The sequence below is a fragment of the Acomys russatus genome, chromosome 10 (assembly GCF_903995435.1).
Source record: "Acomys russatus chromosome 10, mAcoRus1.1, whole genome shotgun sequence".
In the NCBI taxonomy this organism is placed as follows: Eukaryota; Metazoa; Chordata; class Mammalia; order Rodentia; family Muridae; genus Acomys; species Acomys russatus.
This window is the reverse complement of record NC_067146.1, coordinates 51,661,896-51,679,923: the sequence shown is the minus strand read 5'-3', so window position 1 is coordinate 51,679,923 and position 18,028 is coordinate 51,661,896. Positions and strand designations below refer to the sequence as shown.

The following is an 18,028-nucleotide window of genomic DNA, read 5'->3' as shown; positions in this document are numbered from 1 at the left end:
TTTGTAATGGGCTTAGTCATAGGCACACTTCTCCTTACCCTCTCTAAAAAGGTTCAGGGAAAAAGACAGAGAGCCAAGAGATGTGAGGCTAAGTTTCTGGCAACTGAAAGGGAAGGCGCCAAACTCTTCTCCTTAGAGTTAATAGTGGCTGAAATTTAGAGCTCCTTAGCTGCAAGGTGTTTGTCAGGGCTTTCTGGAAAAGGTCCACCAGAAAGAGATAGCAATAACTAAATTCCAAGTAATGGTGGACAGGATTTCACTAACTGAAGCCTAAATTGGAACAACTCACCCAAGGCTTAAATTTTTCTTGTTTCCCTGCATGATTTTTGCCTGAGATTTCTAAAGATTTTGACTGAATTAAGATAAAATAGTTGAACAGGGCAGTGGTGGCACAAGCTCTTAATCCCTACACAATGGAGACAAAGACAGGCAGAATTCTTGAGTTGCAGACCAACCTGGTCTCCACAGGGCGAGGCCCCTGCTGATAAGATGTTACTTACAGAGACTGCTTAGGATTTAAACTGACAAGTTTTTCGATATGTTCCTTTTTCTTAACAATGGATTATATGTACTTACTGATCTAAAGGATGGATACACATTAATCTTAGGTTTATGTAAAAAAAAAAAAGGTGAAGTAGCTGCTCAAAAAAGGCCAGCAATCTCCTTAAAAGCGGAACGTTCATGGGAGATATGGTGCCAAAGGGTAATTGGCCTAAGAAATATATTTTGTTGCTCAAAATAAGGACCAAGGTTAAAAGGGAGTCAGACATGTAAGCTGCATGCCTTCCGTTGAGAATGAGTGAGACAAAAACAACCGCAACAAATGTGAAAAGCCAGGTACAAGATACCTACAATATACATAAGCCCTAAAATACAATGAGAGTTTATACGATGTCTATTTAAAGCTTAATGCCTTTATCTTTGCTCAGGGCAACCGGCTTGTCTCTAAAACGGAAAACATTTTCTTGGGAAACAGGCAGCGCCTGGCCTATGCATCAGGCGCCGTAGAGAAGGACATTTAGAACTACACAGTCATGTTTTGATTTCAATAGGATGATAATTGTATGTGCATTGTTTATGGCGATGTTACACTTCATCTTTGAAAGAGGTCAAAATAAAACAGACCTAAATAAAAGAGGAACTTAAGAAAGTCTATGTTTACATAAATTCAAACTGTAGAACAAGCAGGTAAGTTATATTGCTAATCCAACTACATGGGAATAGCTCTGAGACTGGCTAAGACATGAAAGTCTATGCATAGCCAAAGTTTCTTGTTGGTTACAGAATCCCCATGATTTATTATCAGATGCCATTCTTCATATGGCATGAATGAATATTTACAGATGTCTTTCTTCTGCTCATACAAAGAGCAGAGAACTAGCTTTAATTGTTCTGTATATCCTGCACACCTCATACATTCATAGTTTTAGGACTGTTTAATGCTTATGAGAAATTATATGTTTTCAGAATTAAAGAACCAGACACTGACACTGGATCAGATCTGACAGGAGTCATTCCTCCAGCATGCTGAGACACTGACATCCTGCTACCTCAAAGAAGTTGATGAGCATTGAAGAACCTCCTAGTGGAGATGGCTTCGAGTGTGGTGGAAACAGCCACAGGACAAAAATGTCCTCGTTTCTCCCACAGACAGAGTTCTGCCTAAAAACAGGCAAACTTGGATGGAGGCAGAGTTGACCACCAGACTCTGTCAAGACAGGGTATACGAATCCTCAATCAAGCAAGTCCTATTTCACAAATACGTCTGTCAGATATGCTGGGCCAGAAAGCTGAAGATGGTTCGCCAATGTTGTAGAGAGTTTTGGGTCACCTGTCAGGCAGTGAACTGTCTCTGCCATTTTTTTTTTTTTTTTTCATTTTGGAAGCTGCCAACCTGCACTTCCTGTTTACTTAGATAGTTACATTTATTCCTTCTCAAGTCTCTGATGGAGTTGAAGGCCAGATAGTTAGTTTTAAAATTAAGGTTAGTTGTTTAGGAGTTAAGATACTTTTAAGTCTAGATAGATACTTTTGCGTTGATGGATTTAAGCTTTAATAAATATTGATTTAGGTTCAAAACTTTAGACTCACAAAGATAAAACAGATAATATTTTCTTCAAGGTTGCCAAGTATCTTTTGATTAGACATTATATATGTCAGTCTTACCTATTGGTCTTTATAATTATTCTTATGGCATATAAAATGGCTTTTTTATTTAGACAGAAAAGGGGAATTGTTGGGGGATGGTCTGATGTATTTTGATGCTAATCAATAAAAAGCCATCCCACCTGGGCGGGGCAGATGAGATAGGCGGGGCTAAGGTTCCTGGGCTTAGACAGAGAGAATCTTGGGAAGAAGAAAAGGGGACCAGAGCAGAAGAGAGAGAAGAAGGCTGCACCATGGGTTAGATGGAAGAGAAGCACATGGCCGGCGTGGATGGGGATTTGGCCCAGCTGAAGAACATGAGCAAGTATTTGGGATGATGGATGGGAGGTAGCTTGATAGAAGTTATTGGAAGCAGATGGCATGGGATTGGGACAGGGATCCCATACCTGCCCCACTATGGGAAGTAGTTTAGAGGATTAATGTCTGCCCTGCCCCAGGTTAACTAAGGCTATTTGAAAATATAACAAGTGTCTGTGTCTTGATTGATTGCTAGCGGGTTTTACTATAGTAATAATAATAATAATAGGTATAGGCCTAATAATAAACATTATTAGGCCGTACTGGTTAATTACAAACAACAATTTCCCTCCAGGATTAAAGTTTAACCTCTAGCACTGTGTAGGGACACATGAAGTCATTCTCAGGTCAGAAGAGACTGGGCACAGGCGGCACCCGGGTACCAGCTGCAGATGTGCTGACCCGGTGCTAAATGAAAACTCCAGAAAGCAGAAACAATGCTACAGAGCTACTGAACTATAAAACCGTTTTCTCCCTTGTCACGGGGTCGTTCACCTCATCACAGATTTTTGATTTTTCTATTTAATGACATTTAAGTAAATACAATTTCTTAGCACCATTTTCGTTGCTTGTCTCTTCATTGTGTATAACACCTGCTTCAAATGCAAGTGCACCTGACTCACGTGTATAGTCACTGATATCTAAGTGGTACGATCTATCATCTGTCCCTGCTGGGTGCCTTGAACTAGCTAAGGGAAAAACAGTCTTAGGTTTGGTGGAGGAAGGCTGAGCTCCCTCCCCCAAGGCCCAGAGAGGCTCAGAGTGGCTGGTCAGGAGTGCTCCACATGCCTTAGGATAGAGAAGACCCTCACAGGTTGTTCAGGCCTTTTAGTTTTTCAAATTCACCTTCCTGTTAGCCATTGGTCTAACACATTGCTCCTTGATTTGGAAGGCCCCAGAGAGGAAGGCTCCTCCCCACTGGTGGGATCTCTAACCCCTAGCAGATAGGTTCCCCCAAAGGCATTGAGAACTCCCACGTTAGGTCAGTGGTGAGCAGGTGGGCTTGCTTCTCACTGAGCAGAGTCATTTTGCCCATTGTCCACTAGACACAGGGAGGCCCTGCCAGTGACAGGTAACGGATGGCCCCGCTGCTGTCAGGCCTGTCATGAGGGGCTGCAGGAGGGGTGCATCTAATTGTGCCTCTCTCCACACCTGCCAGACTCCTGTGTGAGGCAGTGGGTGCCATTGGCCCCCATGCAAGCAACGAGAAGTGAGTCCACAGTGTGGGCCAGTGGGCAGGAATCTGCTCTGTAGTAGAAGGGGAGGTGGGAAGGGGGGCGAAAAGGAGAGGAAGCCTTGCTTCTACCATGGCCGGTTCTCTACCCTCTCCTTATCCTCTTCCTTTCTTTTTCTCCTTCCTTTGCCTTCCCGCCTTCCTTTCTTGCTGACTCATCATTTTCAGACCCCCTCAGGTGTGTGTGTGTGTGTGTGTGTGTGTGTGTGTGTGTGTGTGTGTGTAGAAGTTTGCGTGCTTTTCTGGATACAAAGTAAGATAAAATTTCTAGAATGAATATTTCCCACCCTACATTGCTTGTAGCTTCTCTGGACCCTGCTTTTTTTTTTTTTTTTTTTTTTTTTTAATTTTTCTCCTTTCTTGTTCCCCTGTCTTTATCTCGTCTTTTAATGACTTGTTTATAGTTAATTAAGACCTATTCCTCTCTTGCCTGAACTCAGTGTGGTTTCAGCATTCAGTACTGGGGAGGTTTCCATTTGGGTATGTGTGGGGAGTGCAGGGAGCCCAAGGGAAGAAGGAGAAGAGCCAGAGAAAGTCACTGGGGCCAGGTAAAGAGGGGGGCAGGAAGTGTGAGGAAGCAGATAAACAAGAAAACAAAGAGAAAGGAGGAGGTGGGAGAGAGGAGAGAAGTGAGGAGAGGGGAAAAGAGAGGGAGGGCGGTGGTAGGAGGAGCCATGTTTCCCTTGCTGTTCCTAGAGGGTTCGCTGTTCTGTGCACAGGCCACAAGTGTCAGCAGCAAGTCTTGCTCCACTCCCACTGGATGCTTTGCATTGTGACCACACACATTCTGAGCCCTCTGAGTAGGCGTGGGTGCTCTGAAGGGAACTGGGGTGAGGCTGGGCTTAGCTCATGGCCTCGCATGGAACAGAACAATGGTGAGACTCTCCTGGAGTCCCAGGGGGCCGTCACAGGGATCTTCACAAACAGGAATTTACTTATCCCAGTGCGACTGTTCCCAAAGCTGTAAAAGCCAAGTGCATTCACCCCCAACTCCTTTTTTTTTTTTTTTTTTTTTAAAGTACTGATCATGCAGCCTAGGTTGGCTTCTGACTTTCTTTGTAGCTGAAGATGATGCTGACCTTCTGATCCTTCCGCCAGTACCTCCCTAGTGCTGGAATTAAAGGAGTGTACCTCTTCACTGGGATTGCCCTGTGCGAGGCATTGAGCCCCGGGGCTTCGTGTATGCTCCACAAGCTCTCTACCAACCGAGCTACACCCCAGTGCAGAACTTCAAAGTCTTAAAAACGAAATTTTTCTTAGTGGCATTACAACAAATTCTCCATTTGGATCCTACTGGAAAAGTGCCTGGGGGTAGAATAAGAAGTAAGGGTAGCTGTGCATGGGGCCAGACTTCTAGTCTATCTTGGGTCTGCATGCCTCCAGAGATGAAGATTCCCTGGGAGCTGTCAATCAATCTGTCCAGAAAGCCCCAGGCATCAGCATCTTGCAGCTCTCTCTCTCTCTCTCTCTCTCTCTCTCTCTCTCTCTCTCTCAGGCACATCTCACTGTGATTTTGCCCTACAGGAGTGACAAGGACTAATTTTTCAAAAGGACAGCCCAGTTCCTTCTACAGACCCAGAGAAGCTGGGATCCTTACAGCCTCTTCCTCAAGAAGTTAGAATAAAGTTTGTTTCCGACTTCAGAGAGAAGAAGGTTAAATACTTTGGACAAGGCTTCCTTTCTCCAGAGCAAAGTTTATCTGGTTCTCCTTACAGAATTACATCAGAAACCTGTTTAAGAACAGTTTTGGAAGCTGGGTGTGGTGGTGCACACCTTTATTCCCAGCACTCTGGAGGCAGAGGCAGGAGTATCTTTGTGAGTTCGAGGCCAGCCTGGTCTACAAAGAGAGTCCAGGACAGCCAAGGCTACATAGCCCTGTCTCAAAAAACCAAAACGAAAACCAAACCAAAGAAAGAAAGAACAGTTTTGGGCTTCTCATGCCAAGAGTTAGTTGCTTCATCTCTGGTGGTGGGTGGTGGGTGGTGGGTGGTGGGTGGTGGTGTGGGTGGGTCAGAAACCACTTTTGAAATGAACAGAGAGCTCATTTGCAAATCAGCCTGTGGCAGTGGTTCTCAGAATCTAGGAGGCCTCACACAGCATCTGGGACCGACTGCCAGTGTGTTTAATTCCTAGGTCTGGAGCTCAGTAATTTACATTTTGAACAAGCTTCTGGGGATGATACTGTTGCTTCTCTGGGAGCTGCATTTGGAGAACAATTAGAACAATTTAGTCTCCTGTCAGTTAGGCACAATCTATTCGCGATTCCTGGGAAGTTCCCAGAATCAGCGCCAGTAGACAGCAGTGGTGGCAGGTTTGCTTCCTTGTGTTGGAAGGGCAGGAACAGGGCTGTAGTGCAGGGCCACTGGCCCTCTGCACCAGGCCAGCCTGCAGGCCTTTCTACCATCAGGTGGACAGGTGTGTTGACCCCCAGCTTCTGTGTGCTGCCTCTTTTGACTCTTGCAGGCCCGGTTTGTTTTCAGGCCTCCTCTAGGAAAACAAAAACAAAAAAACAAAAACAAAAACAAAGGAAGGGACAATTCAAGAGCCTTCCAGTAGGTTCCAGAACTATTCTGGAGTAACTGTAAATGCTAAGGAGACAGAGTTCCCTGTGGCAATGCTAGCTTTGGAGAGTCTAGAAATGATGGCTGGGCATATTCTCTTGGTGAAAAGTCACCGAGCCCTGACTGATATTTTAGGGGTCTCAGCCACAGTTCCCCCTTTTTTTCCATCCAAGAAGAATTTCAGGCTGGGCCTGTGGTACATTGGTAGTTTCTCACAGGAGCTCATCTTTCCTCCTTCTCTCTCTCCATTTTTTTCCTCCATTCTTTTTCTTTCCCTTTCTCCACCTGCGGTTCCCAATTTCTCCACTTGAGGTCTCAATAGGACAGCAATTTTCTTAGACCTCCCCTGCTTAAGATGGCTTAGGAACAAGCTTGGGGGAAAAAAAAATCACTCCTTCCTAACTCCTAGCTGGCTCAATTGTTCAGGGAGCTCGCTGGTAAAAGAAGTATTGAGCAAGGTGCTGACATCCACTTGTCTGCTAAGATCCTCAATGGGATGACTGGCCATGCGTGGCTTCCTGAAGGTGCCATTTTTCTTTTCAGACAGTGTTACAGCTGTCCCAAGTGGATGGAGGATGTTGACTGTAGCCAAGCAGTGGCTGGTAGATCATTTCTACAATTTCTAGCTGCTGTGCTTTCCACATAACAGGCTGCATCTGCCAGTCTTAAGTGAAGTACAACCAGGTGTGGCTTTAAGAGTCCCTCTGCACTTCCCTGCCGGATGGATTGCTCCTTTGCTTCCTCTTCTTTTTTTCATTAATTTATTCAGATTACAACTAAATTGTTATCCCATCACTTGTATCTTCCCATTCCTCCCCCACCCCCCACATCCCGCTTTCACCCTATTCCCCTCCTCTAGGTCTATGACCGAGGGGGACTTCCTCCCCCACTATATGGTCATAGGCTGTCAAGTCTCATCTTGGTAGCCTGCTTATTCTTTCTCTGAGTGCCACCAGGCCTCCCCACCAAGGGGAAGTGGTCAAATATGGGGCACCAGAGTTCATGTCAGAGTCAGTCCCCCCTCTCCACATAACTGTGGAGAATGTCCTGTCCCTTGGCTAGATCAGAGTAGGGGTTCGATGTTTACTACTTGTATTGTCCTTTCTTAGTGCATTAGTTTGAGCAGATGCCCCTGGGCCCTGATCCACTTGTCATGATGTTCTTCTTGTAGGTTTTTAGGACCCTCTGGATCCTTCTATTTCCCCATCTCCTGTATTTCTCTTACCCGGAGTCCTAGAAGGATGTCCTCACATCTATCCCAATCTCCTGGTAAGTGAAGACTTTCACGGGACATGCCTTTTGGGCTAGTGCCCAATTATAAGTGAGTATATACCATGTAAGTCTTTCTGTTTCTGGGTTAGCTCACTCAGTATGATCATTTCTAGTTCCATCCATTTGTCCACAAATTTTGGGATTTCTTTGTTTTTAATAGCTAAGTAGTATTCCATAGAAGCTGAAATTCATCCCAGCAAGGCTTTCCTAGGCCACAGGATTTTGTTTACCCAGTGGTTTCTGAATCTGAGATGGCTACACCATATTAACTCTGTGACATTCCATGTCTGGTTTGTTCCTCCCAGCCAGCTCTGAATCACCATGAGATCCATGGAACATTCATTTAAAACTCAAATGGAGGGGTGGAGAGATGGCTCAGTGGTTAAGAGCACTGGCTGCTTTCCCACAAGATCCGGGGTTCCATTCCCTGCACTCACATGGCACCTCACGACTGTCCGTGGCTCTACTTCCGGGGGATCCGACACTCTCACACAGACATGTAGGAAAAACATCAATGCACATAAAACCAAAAATAAACTAAGTGAAAAACCTCAAATGGGCCAAATTGTTAAATTCAGTGATGATTCTTTGTCCCTCCCCCCACCCCCAAAGAAAGGTAACTCTGTGCATACGAAGGCAATAGCTCAGAATTAAGGCGGATGCTGACACATGTGTGTTTCTATGGTTGCCCTGTTGGCTTTTAGGCCCTCCTCTGCTGCAGAGTTCCTGGCTGCGACCCTTACCTACCGGGTTCCAGGGCTCCTGGGAAACAGACACTGGTTGATCTGTACGTTTCCTGCAATGTGTCCAGATTTCAGAAACCAGATGACTAGCCCTGAAACGTGCATGTTGATGTGAGCGCATGGGACCAGGTAATGCAGGCCCACACTTAGTTCTCACTTGTACGTTTTCCTTCTCTGGCCTTGTTTTTCTTCAGTTTGTAACAAGTACAGCCCCCCCCCCCCAGGCTGTCCCCATTTGCACAGCCTAACTGACTTTCCCGGTAGGTAACTTACTGTGGAAAATGCAGGTGGAAGCTGACTCCAAACCAGCCCAAATGAGCAAGTTAATGTTAATTAAGCAATTAATGAGCAAACTTGGCATAGGCACTTCTTGTCGTCAGCTGTTCTGAATTTACAAAGGAAAAATCCATGGTGCAGCCACATTAGCTTTCTTCAGCTTACCCATGCCTCTAGTGGCAGAGTCAGGAATAGGAAGGGACCTGGGCTCCTTTTGGGGGATTCTGACTTGTTTACTTTATTTTTACGGCACTGGCCCAGATCTCTGTGTATTATTCTGCACAGAGAGAAGGGAGCTTCGACCCTGCACTGGCAGGATGCGTTGGTGGAAAGAGGAGGATGGGCTTTTAATCTGCTCCCACTTCAAGCTATTTCCTCTCGTAAGGTCTCAGTCATGTGTATGAATGAAGGAGTTTGGAGCAAAGAGATCCATCCTAATAACTTTTGGCTTCCTGCATGTCTAAATGGTGGCTTTGGGTCCCAACACTGTGTAGTTTGAGTCCCAAAGACTGGGAAGTCTTTGGTCAGATGTCAAGAAAGCATCTTCAGTTTCAAATTCCTATTATGCAGAATATGTGACTCAGTAACTTCAACATGCACCAACACTTCAGCGAAATTGATAGCTTCAGACTGTAGTCAAGTTTGTGCACACACATGGGCGTATGGGGTGATAAGATGGGATTATATTTTACTTTATTTGGGGTACTGGGGATTGAACCTAGGGCTCATGCCAGGTAAGCACTTTATCTCCAATCCAAACTGTATATTAAATGTTCCAGATATACTCTTCTCAGGCACAAATATCTCCTCCCATCAATTTTCTTATTCTGGAAATTCAATTTGCCCTATATTAAATTCCCTCAAAGTGAAAATATGGTTTGTGTAGACTCAGAGAACACCATAAGGAACAGGGTGTGTGTGTGTGTGTGTGTGTGTGCTCGCGCGCACACGCGCACAATGAAGGCCTGTTTAGCTCATACCTAGCTTAAAGCCCACTGTCCTTTCTCTTTTATAATGTTTTTTCTCCACATATGCATGTTTATCCATCATATATGTATATACAGAGTGAACGTCCCCCATAGCTTCCTGTTCCCTGTTGTGACAGACTCCCATAGAGAATGGCAGAGCAGTAGCCAGCCTGTTTAAGACCCCTGGCCCCAGAGAACACTGAACAGGTCCGGTACTGGGTGAAGGTCATGGCCTGTGTAGAGCAGCCTTTGTGGTCCTCCGTCTTGGAGTGGCCTATCATAGTTAGGCGTAGGCAAGGGCTTAGCATCCCCAGCCGATTGCCCGAAAATAGTAACCCATTGCATTCCCCAGGACTCCCGGCTCGCTGGGAAGACACCAGGCAGACGGTCCTGTGTTCTCTGGTTCTTCCCCTGTGCCGGACTTTGTGTGTGGGGTGAAGCAAAGGTATAAAATCAGGAGCAAAGACATAGACTCTATGGCTTATAAAGACAGTTCATGCGGCCCAAGTGCCAAGCGCTGGAAGCGGGAATCGGAGAATAGCGGAGTTAAACATGCGGGAGTGGAAGGCAGAAGCGCACAAAACAGCTGTACCCACAAGGAGCCATGCTCGCACTTACATGGTGAGGTCTCACACTACCTTAGTTTGCCTTAAGCATTTCCATCATCTGAGAGTGTGGGAGGGAAAAACAGAATAGTTAACGGTAAAGTAAATTAAGAGCTCACCGCTCTCTTCTTAACAGCTAAAGTCAACCCTCCTGCCCAGAATTCCATGCACACTGTGCAGAGACATATCACGGGGGTGGGGTGGGGTGAGGGTGAGGGTGAGGGGTGGGGGTGGGGGATGGGATGAGGGTGACGGGTGGGGGTGGGGGTAGGGGGGTAGGGAGTGTGGGGGGGTGAGGGGGTGGCAGGGGAGGTTTGTAGTGAGTTGAGGGCTCAGTCCTTGGCCCTGCAACTTGCTAGCTGTTTGACCCTGGATAATTGTCTTATCTTTTAGCGCCTTCATTTTCTTATCTGCAAATGGGTCTAACAGCAGCACTTACCTCATGAGCATGTGGCAAGGAAGCTATTGAGTGGCACACATAAAACACTCAGGACAGTCCTAGTCAACACCCAGCCTTCTCTGCATGTTCGAAACAATGACATCATTGTTAATTGTGTCTTTGGGTTCCCTAAGCAGTGCAACTGAGACTAGAGGAATAAAAATGCATAGAAAGCCAAAGACATTAGATACTCCATAAGGAAACTAACTCAGGAGAGGACAAAGTAAGAAACACATAGGGGCAAGAAAGAAATGTCTGTGTGCTGTTATAGGTCTTTGAGACGTCCATTCAAGTTCTAGATCACCCCAAAGCAATTCAGAGTTGGGTTTGAAGAATGACAAATAAAAACCAACTGTTTGCACATTGGTTCGTTAACCTGAAAGCTTGGTTCACACCCTGTAATTCCAGATCCGTCTATAGCCCCAGATGGCAGCCTGCATGTTTTTGTTGCTTGAGTCCTGTGCCTCAAGCTGCTGAAAGATGCAGTGCAGGGATCCGAGTGGCAAGGAACGGCCCTGGCTGGTCCAGTCATACAGGAGGGCAGCTTCCTGTCTCCACTCCTCCCCAGAGCCATCTAATCAGCATTTGTCTCATTTGGCAGGGCTTTGTGGTCCAAAGAGAAAGAAGATACCTCTCTGAGAGGGAGCTGACATCTGAGCCTAAAGTAAACTTTCAAGCAAAATGTCCCCGGATGACCTTGATGGAGTATGTCTTTGCCGACCATCCTCTGTGGCCATATTGTGGAATGGAACTTTGTCCTCTGATTATGGCATGGCTGTCATTGCCCTCATAAAAGATTGGGTCTAGTAATGTTCCCTCATGGGAGAGAGGGAGGGACCACCAGGCCCTTGAAGCTCACAGGCCTTCTCACGGGCCTTTTCTTGAGGATACACTACACTGTGTTGGGGGAGGAAGAGAAGACTCATAGGTTTTGTAGCTATTGGTACATTGACACGCCACATAGGTAACTCCAGTCAAACAAATCGGTTCATCAAGCTGAAGTTGGCTGGGATCATTTCTTTGGTTTGTCTTTGTCTATCTGTCTGGGAGTAAAGAGAAACAGACCCCCAGAACTCACAGGCTAAGTGCCGGTTGGGTGGGACTGGTGTACTGTTAGCTCTCACCTCTGAGGTAAGTGCCTCTCTCCATCTCCCAATGGTGCCCTTGCCCATGTCCGTGCCTTTGAAGCTAGGTCTCACAAAAACACCCGGGTAATAGCAGGGAGCTCAAAGCAATGAGCTGTCACAGCTCCCTGTGTTCCAAGCATATGCAGCGCCTCCCTCTTCAACAAACCTCTGGCTTTAAAGACTCTCAACCCTCTAGTGTTTCATGGGATCCTATTCTTGGTCTCTCTTATGCTATTCTACACATCACTGGTTCAAGGATGTGTTCAAGATAGAAGATCCAGGCCTGCTCTCTAACCTTGTCAATGTGATGAGAAGGCGTGAGTTCCTGTGCTGACTCATTTTTGGTATATGAGCATTTGGATAAAGAGAATTGACATTTGACAGTTAGACACTAGAATCATCCTTCACACGAATGAAAAGTGACTCTGTAAGTTTTCAGCTGGACCATAGAAGGGAAGAATAGTGGAGAACATGCCAGAATATGTTTAGTAGCTTAGATACATCCCCTTTGCCAGAACAGGTGAGGCACAAGCTGTGGTGCAGGAAGCAAGCTTTCTCCCTGAAACAGACACGGCAATCTTGCCCAGTTTTAATCAAGGCACCACACAGGGTCTGTGGCTACATTCTGGTAGGGCCCTGAGAGGACCAACTATTTGTGCAGGGTTTTAGTATGTATGTATGTGTGTGTGTGTGTATGTATGTATGTATGTATGTGTGTGTGTATGTATGTATGTATGTGTGTGTGTGTATGTATGTATGTATGTATGTATGTATGTATATACATATTTACATTCAATATAACCTGTGGAGTTGAATTTCACAGCCAAGGAGCTGCTAGGCATTGTGGGCTCCCAAGTCTGTGCTTTGCTTTCTCCTGCAGCCTCTCACTGGGTAAAATACAGCATGCTGCAGGAGGGGGCAAATGGCTGTGGTCCCAGCTTCATGTGTATAGCAGAGAAGCTGGCTTATAAAGACACAACCTCAGATCTTCCCAATCACAGGTACTGTTTCAAGGACAGGGGTTGCATTGCTCGGGCTGCGGGACACGAAGAGACACCTCGATCTGCTCAGCATCTCTTTGAAGGGATTCTATTTGTGTCATTAGGATGTTGCCCAGGCAGCTGCGTGATGGAAAGAGACAGAGGATGCTCAAAGAGGCAAAGGGGTTTTTCAACCTGGAAAAGCGGGTCTAATGAATTGATGTTTGCAGAAATAGTGACATTCAAATAGAGTTATTAAGCAATTAGCCAAATTATAGTTAGGATGGGAAATAGGCGATTTCAAAGGGAATCATTAAAAGAAAGGCTCCATTGTACTTGGGGTTTTTTTATGCTGCAGAATCAACCGCATGTGCTTCCACACCAAGCGAAGGAGGTCATTATTTTGGCAGAAGAGATGGAGGCAGGCATGCTTTTGTTTGTGGATGGTACAGAGAAGCCACGTCTCCTGGGGTGGTGGTGGTGTCCATAGCTCCTCAGGTCACAGGGGCAAAAGTGGACATCTGTGTCCCTTGATGCAGGGAGGCCGACACTTGGTGTCATCGTCAAGCACAGGATACGCCTTAGTAAAGAGTTCGATCGTAGTCACTTTTGAGTTCTGTTCTGGGTCGCAATCCATTCCCAAGGCGAGCCTGAGGTCTCCCAGGTTTTAACTGAAGGTGACGACCCAGAATCACCTGGGCCATGGACCTCTCGAGGGACCGTCTTGATTACAGTAATTGATGTGGGAAGACTCAGACACTGTGGGTGGCACTGTTTTCTTACTGGGATCTTGGACTGAATAAATGAAGAGAAGGAACTGAGTAGAAGCCTCTTGCCTTGGTTCCTGCCAGTTCCGGGTGGATACAGTGGGAACAGCTCTCCCAAGCTCTCGTTCATGTGCCTTCCCTCCTGTGATGGATTACAACCTGGACCTCTGAGCCGGAATAAACCCTTCTCCCTTACTCCGCCTCTGTCAGGGTATTGTAACATGCTGTCGGTACAGCAACAGGAAGAGAAAGCACAGCAGCAGGCATAGGCTAGGTCTCTATGGAGGAAATGACAGAACTGGCTTCCCCGTCAGAGGAGAGCTAACGCTTGAGTAGCCACGACAGCCTTTCTGTGATCGCCTCATCACAATGGCTTTATTATTATTATTAGTATTAGCTTTATTATTTTAAAGATTTACTTACTTTGTGTATATACATGCTTTGCCTGCTTGTATGTATATGCATCACATGTGTGCCTTATGCTGATGGAGCCAGAAGAGGGCTTCAGGTGCCCAAGAACTGCCACGTGGGTGCTAAAAACGAAAGCCCCACATTGACTCCGTGCCCTTTAAGGTGTATATGTGCATGCATGTGTGTGTGTGTGTGTGTGAATGCATGTGTGTATGCATGTATGCATGCGTGTGAGAGCATGTGCTTGTGTGTGCGCTTGTGTGTGAGTGCGTGTGTGCAAGTGTGTTTGAGTGTGTGTGCATGTGTAAATGTGTGTGTGTGCATGTGTGTGAGTGTGTGCATGTGCGTGTGTGCAAGTGTGTTTGAGTGTGTGTGCATGTGTAATTGTGTGTGTGTGCATGTGTGTGTGTGAGTGTGTGCATGTGCGTGTGTCTGTGTGCAGACTGATCTGAGAGAACTGCTTGTGGGTCATGGCTGGGAACAGTAAAGAATCGCTCTTAGCCCTCTGTAAAGACACAGTGCGGGAAAGCTGAAGCGTTCATGGTGCAGATGGGAAGGAGCACGGGGGGGGGGGGGGGGGGGGAGAAAAGAGGGAGGATAAATGGGGGAAAGCAGAGCTGGCAGCAATCGCCCTGCCTGCCCTGGATGATGAATGAAGCCCCACCTGCCCTTTCTTATCTCCAATCTTGCTTTCTCTGATGCCAGGAATGGGGAGATTGTTTTTCCTTTGGCCTAATGATAGAGCAGAGAAGGAACACGAGGATCTCATCAAACAAGAGTAATTCTCTTTCAGGACTGTGAGACGCCTTATTTTCTACCTTCTGAATTATCTTAGGGCATCAGGTTAATTGTTGCAGGAATTATTTTAAAGATCCTCTCACGTTTACATTAGCACTAATAATAGGAGGCAGATGCAAAGTATATTGAGCTAGGGTCAGTGAGATTCACAGAAGAGACAGAGAAGAGATAACCGTGACAGAGCTGCATACAGGAAGATATGTGTGGGAAAGGAGGCTCCTGGGAGCTTCGGAACAGCGGTGTGAAGGTACGTCGACACACACATGCTCGCGATGCAGCTCAGTGTTTAGAAAGCAGATGGAAGGTTCTGTATTTGAGCCCCACTATCACATTAAGAGAAAAAAAAAAACCATTAATCCCTGTCATTATTGGTATCCTACTTTCCACAGTTTTTAAAAAAAATCTTTGCTGCACATTCACAAGAAGAGGCACAAGCAAGGACGCAACGTCTCCCACATGCTCCTGAGACCAAGGGAGCTAGTCGACTAAGAGCCAGCCTGTTCTGAGTGTGCACTGAGGGCCACTGAGGAAGGTTCTGCCTTAGCTGTGTGGTCACATCTCAAAATAAACTTCTATGCCCCTCTGGGTCTTAAAAGTGATTCCTCAGAGGATGGGCCTCTGAGAATTCTCACTGAAATAGACACCTTTTATATTTATAATTGGTAGGGCAAAACATAGACATTTCTTTCTGAACCCAAAGAATCCTCCATTTCAGCCAAGACAAAGGCAGTCACGCGTTGCTTTTGCTTGTCTTTTTGTAGGATGGAAGATGGGAAACAGTGGTTTTTTTGTTTGTTTGCTTTTAGAAAAGGCACCGCATTACGCCCACCCAAGGCTGTTTTTCTTGTTATTATCTCACAGGTAGGCCCTTTTGCTATTCAAACAATACACTAAACATAATAACGACTCTTACTGCTATGGATCGATTAACAGGCTGAAACTCTGCTTATTAAATGGCATCACTTGTAGCACCCAAGACATTAAAAAGATGGTTGTTATGTTCCGACTGTTTTAACAAGAGCTTGAGTGAGTAGCCATCTCATCATGTGTTTGAAACTTTAGAAAAACTTAAATGTCCCTACTTAGGTCCCTACCTAAATGTTCTACTTATTTTTTATTTTTGTGTCTGGAAGTTTGGGTTCTGGGGTTTAATTTCCCACTTCCCAGGTGGTAGTAGAAAATAGATGGAATTCTGACTGTTGACCGATTTCCTTCCTTCAAATGCCTTGCCTCCCAGCCTCCCAGCCTCCCAGCCTCCCAGCCTCCCAGCCTCCCAGCCTCCCAGCCTCCAGTGGTCATGGGTGGAAGGCAGCCACAGGAAGAACAGACATGAAATAAACCTCAGTGAAAAGTACTTTCAGTTACGAAGTCCCTCGGGGAAGAAATACAGGGTGGTGTTATAATTTAATGTTGGACTCAAAAAGACCTACCTAGAGTTTGACATGACCTTGGCAATCAATTAGTTAGTCAGCTTGCTTCACTTTATAGAGTAGAAAACAGAAACTCTGAGCAGACAAGTGATGCACCCATTTGGGGACAGAGATAGCGGTAGACTTCTCAACTTAGCATCTAGGGTTCCCTGTCATGACGCCTCCCAGTGTTCCATAGAAGAACATTTAAATTGATGACACAGTTAGGTAACTAAGTGGGATTTCCATATCAGAAATACTTGAGGTTGCTATTTTTGTATTTTGCAATATTTCCACATACATACTGAGATATCTTGGATATTGGTATCTAATTCTAAACATAACATTCATTTATTTTTCATGCACACATAGCCCGAGGTAATTTGGCATCATATTTTTAGTTTGCCTATTTGGATTGTGACTCATCCCATGAGGCCAGGCCTGGAAATTTCCACTTTTTACAAGTCGATGCTCAAAGGTGTCAGATTTTGGCGGGTCTGAGGTATTTACACTGACGGTGTCCAACTTGTATAGTAGGAGTGTACAGCCAGCTTGCCCTCTGGGTTTGTAGAAGTCTCATCTCTTTGTAAGGAAGCCAAGAGTAAAGTTAGAAAACTTGACTGCTCCAATAAAGTCAAATGTGTGGTATCCTCCACTGAGATAACCCCACTTGAAATTTGAACAAAGTACAGACACCTTTAGAGCCTCTCATGACTTGTCTCTACCTGCACTTGAAAAGCATTTACTTTAGAAGTTTAAAGTCCTTTTCATCGAAAAAACAAGCCTCTACATTTTATTCTTATAATTGGTAAAGCCAAAACAAAAACAACAAAAACAAAAACTAAACCCAAACCCCAAACCCCAAAATCCTATTGAGCCAAGATCCCTCCGGCAGAGTACGTCCTTGAAGTTAAATCCAAGAAACACTAGAATTTATTTCTGTTGTCTTCTCCTATCTGTGAACTTTCCCCCCTTAGTTTCTATCACCTTCCACCTCCAGTTTTTTAGTTGATACATCTCTTATATGGGATGAATTTGCTTAGCTCACATTAAAAAAAAAAAAAACAAAAAACAATGGAACCTATTTCCTCTGTATTTAAAGGCTTATGGTAAAAATTTACCTGTATGGGCTGGACAGATAGTACAGTGGTTGACAGCACCTGTTGCTCTTCTGGAGGCCCTGGCTTCGATTCTCAGTACCCACAAGTTGGCTCATAAACATCTGTAACTCCAGTTCTAGGGGTGTTTGACATGTTCTGACCTCTGCAGGTATCAGGCATGTGATGCCCAGACATAGATGTTCATGCAGACAAAACACTCAGAAACACAAAGTAAGATAAATCTGGAAAAGGTTTAGGGGAAAAACCTGATTAAGATATATGGTATGAGATACGTTTAAATAAGGAAGATGAAAATTATATTCATTTATGGGTGCATGACCGTTTGTGGGTGCATGTGCCCTGACACACACACATGTCAGGATCAGAGCACAGTTTGCAGGAGTTGCTTCTCTCTTTGGGATGGAAATCAGGCCGTAAGGCTGCGTAGCAAGTGGCCTTTCATGCTCCGCCATCTTGTTGGCCTGTGTCTGTGGCCGCCACTTCACTCCGTAACATTTAACATACAGTGAAAAGTCAGCATGTCTGCTTTTATGGAGTGGCATTTTTAATGAAACTGTTAGCTTTATAAAACACAAGAGCCTGGGGTTTGAGTCTATCATGTAGGTGGCACGAACCATCCTCTGGGTTTTGGGGACGAAGTTCTGTCACTTAAAATGCACCTGAAACATCTTACCAGGCTCAGAGGTTAGTTAGCTTCCCTGTTTTACAATAGCACCAATTTAACACTGCCACCCTCTCCTCTCTCTGGGGTGACAGGTGGCTGAAAAAACACATTTAGACTTTTCTCTGAGGGGATATTTCTTTCTCCTTGACAGCCTCTCTCCGTTCTGTGTCTCAGTGCTGACTAGGAGCTT

The 18,028-nt window shown here is 45.4% G+C and overlaps 1 protein-coding gene across 3 annotated transcripts in view; it reads right to left on the bottom strand.

The window, feature by feature from the left end:
- Positions 1-18,028, bottom strand: part of Lhfpl3 (LHFPL tetraspan subfamily member 3) — a 479,319-nt gene that overhangs the window by 35,835 nt on the left and 425,456 nt on the right. The window contains exon 3 of one of the 3 annotated variants that reach the window (XM_051152123.1): positions 10,156-10,183. The exons of 1 other annotated variant lie outside the window; for it this stretch is intronic. In XM_051152123.1, the coding sequence (XP_051008080.1) occupies positions 10,167-10,183 (17 nt within the window). In that variant the 3' untranslated portion in view covers positions 10,156-10,166. Of the gene's footprint in view, positions 1-10,135; positions 10,184-18,028 lie in introns of all 3 variants that reach the window. One more of the 3 variants, XM_051152122.1, reaches the window with a different exon arrangement.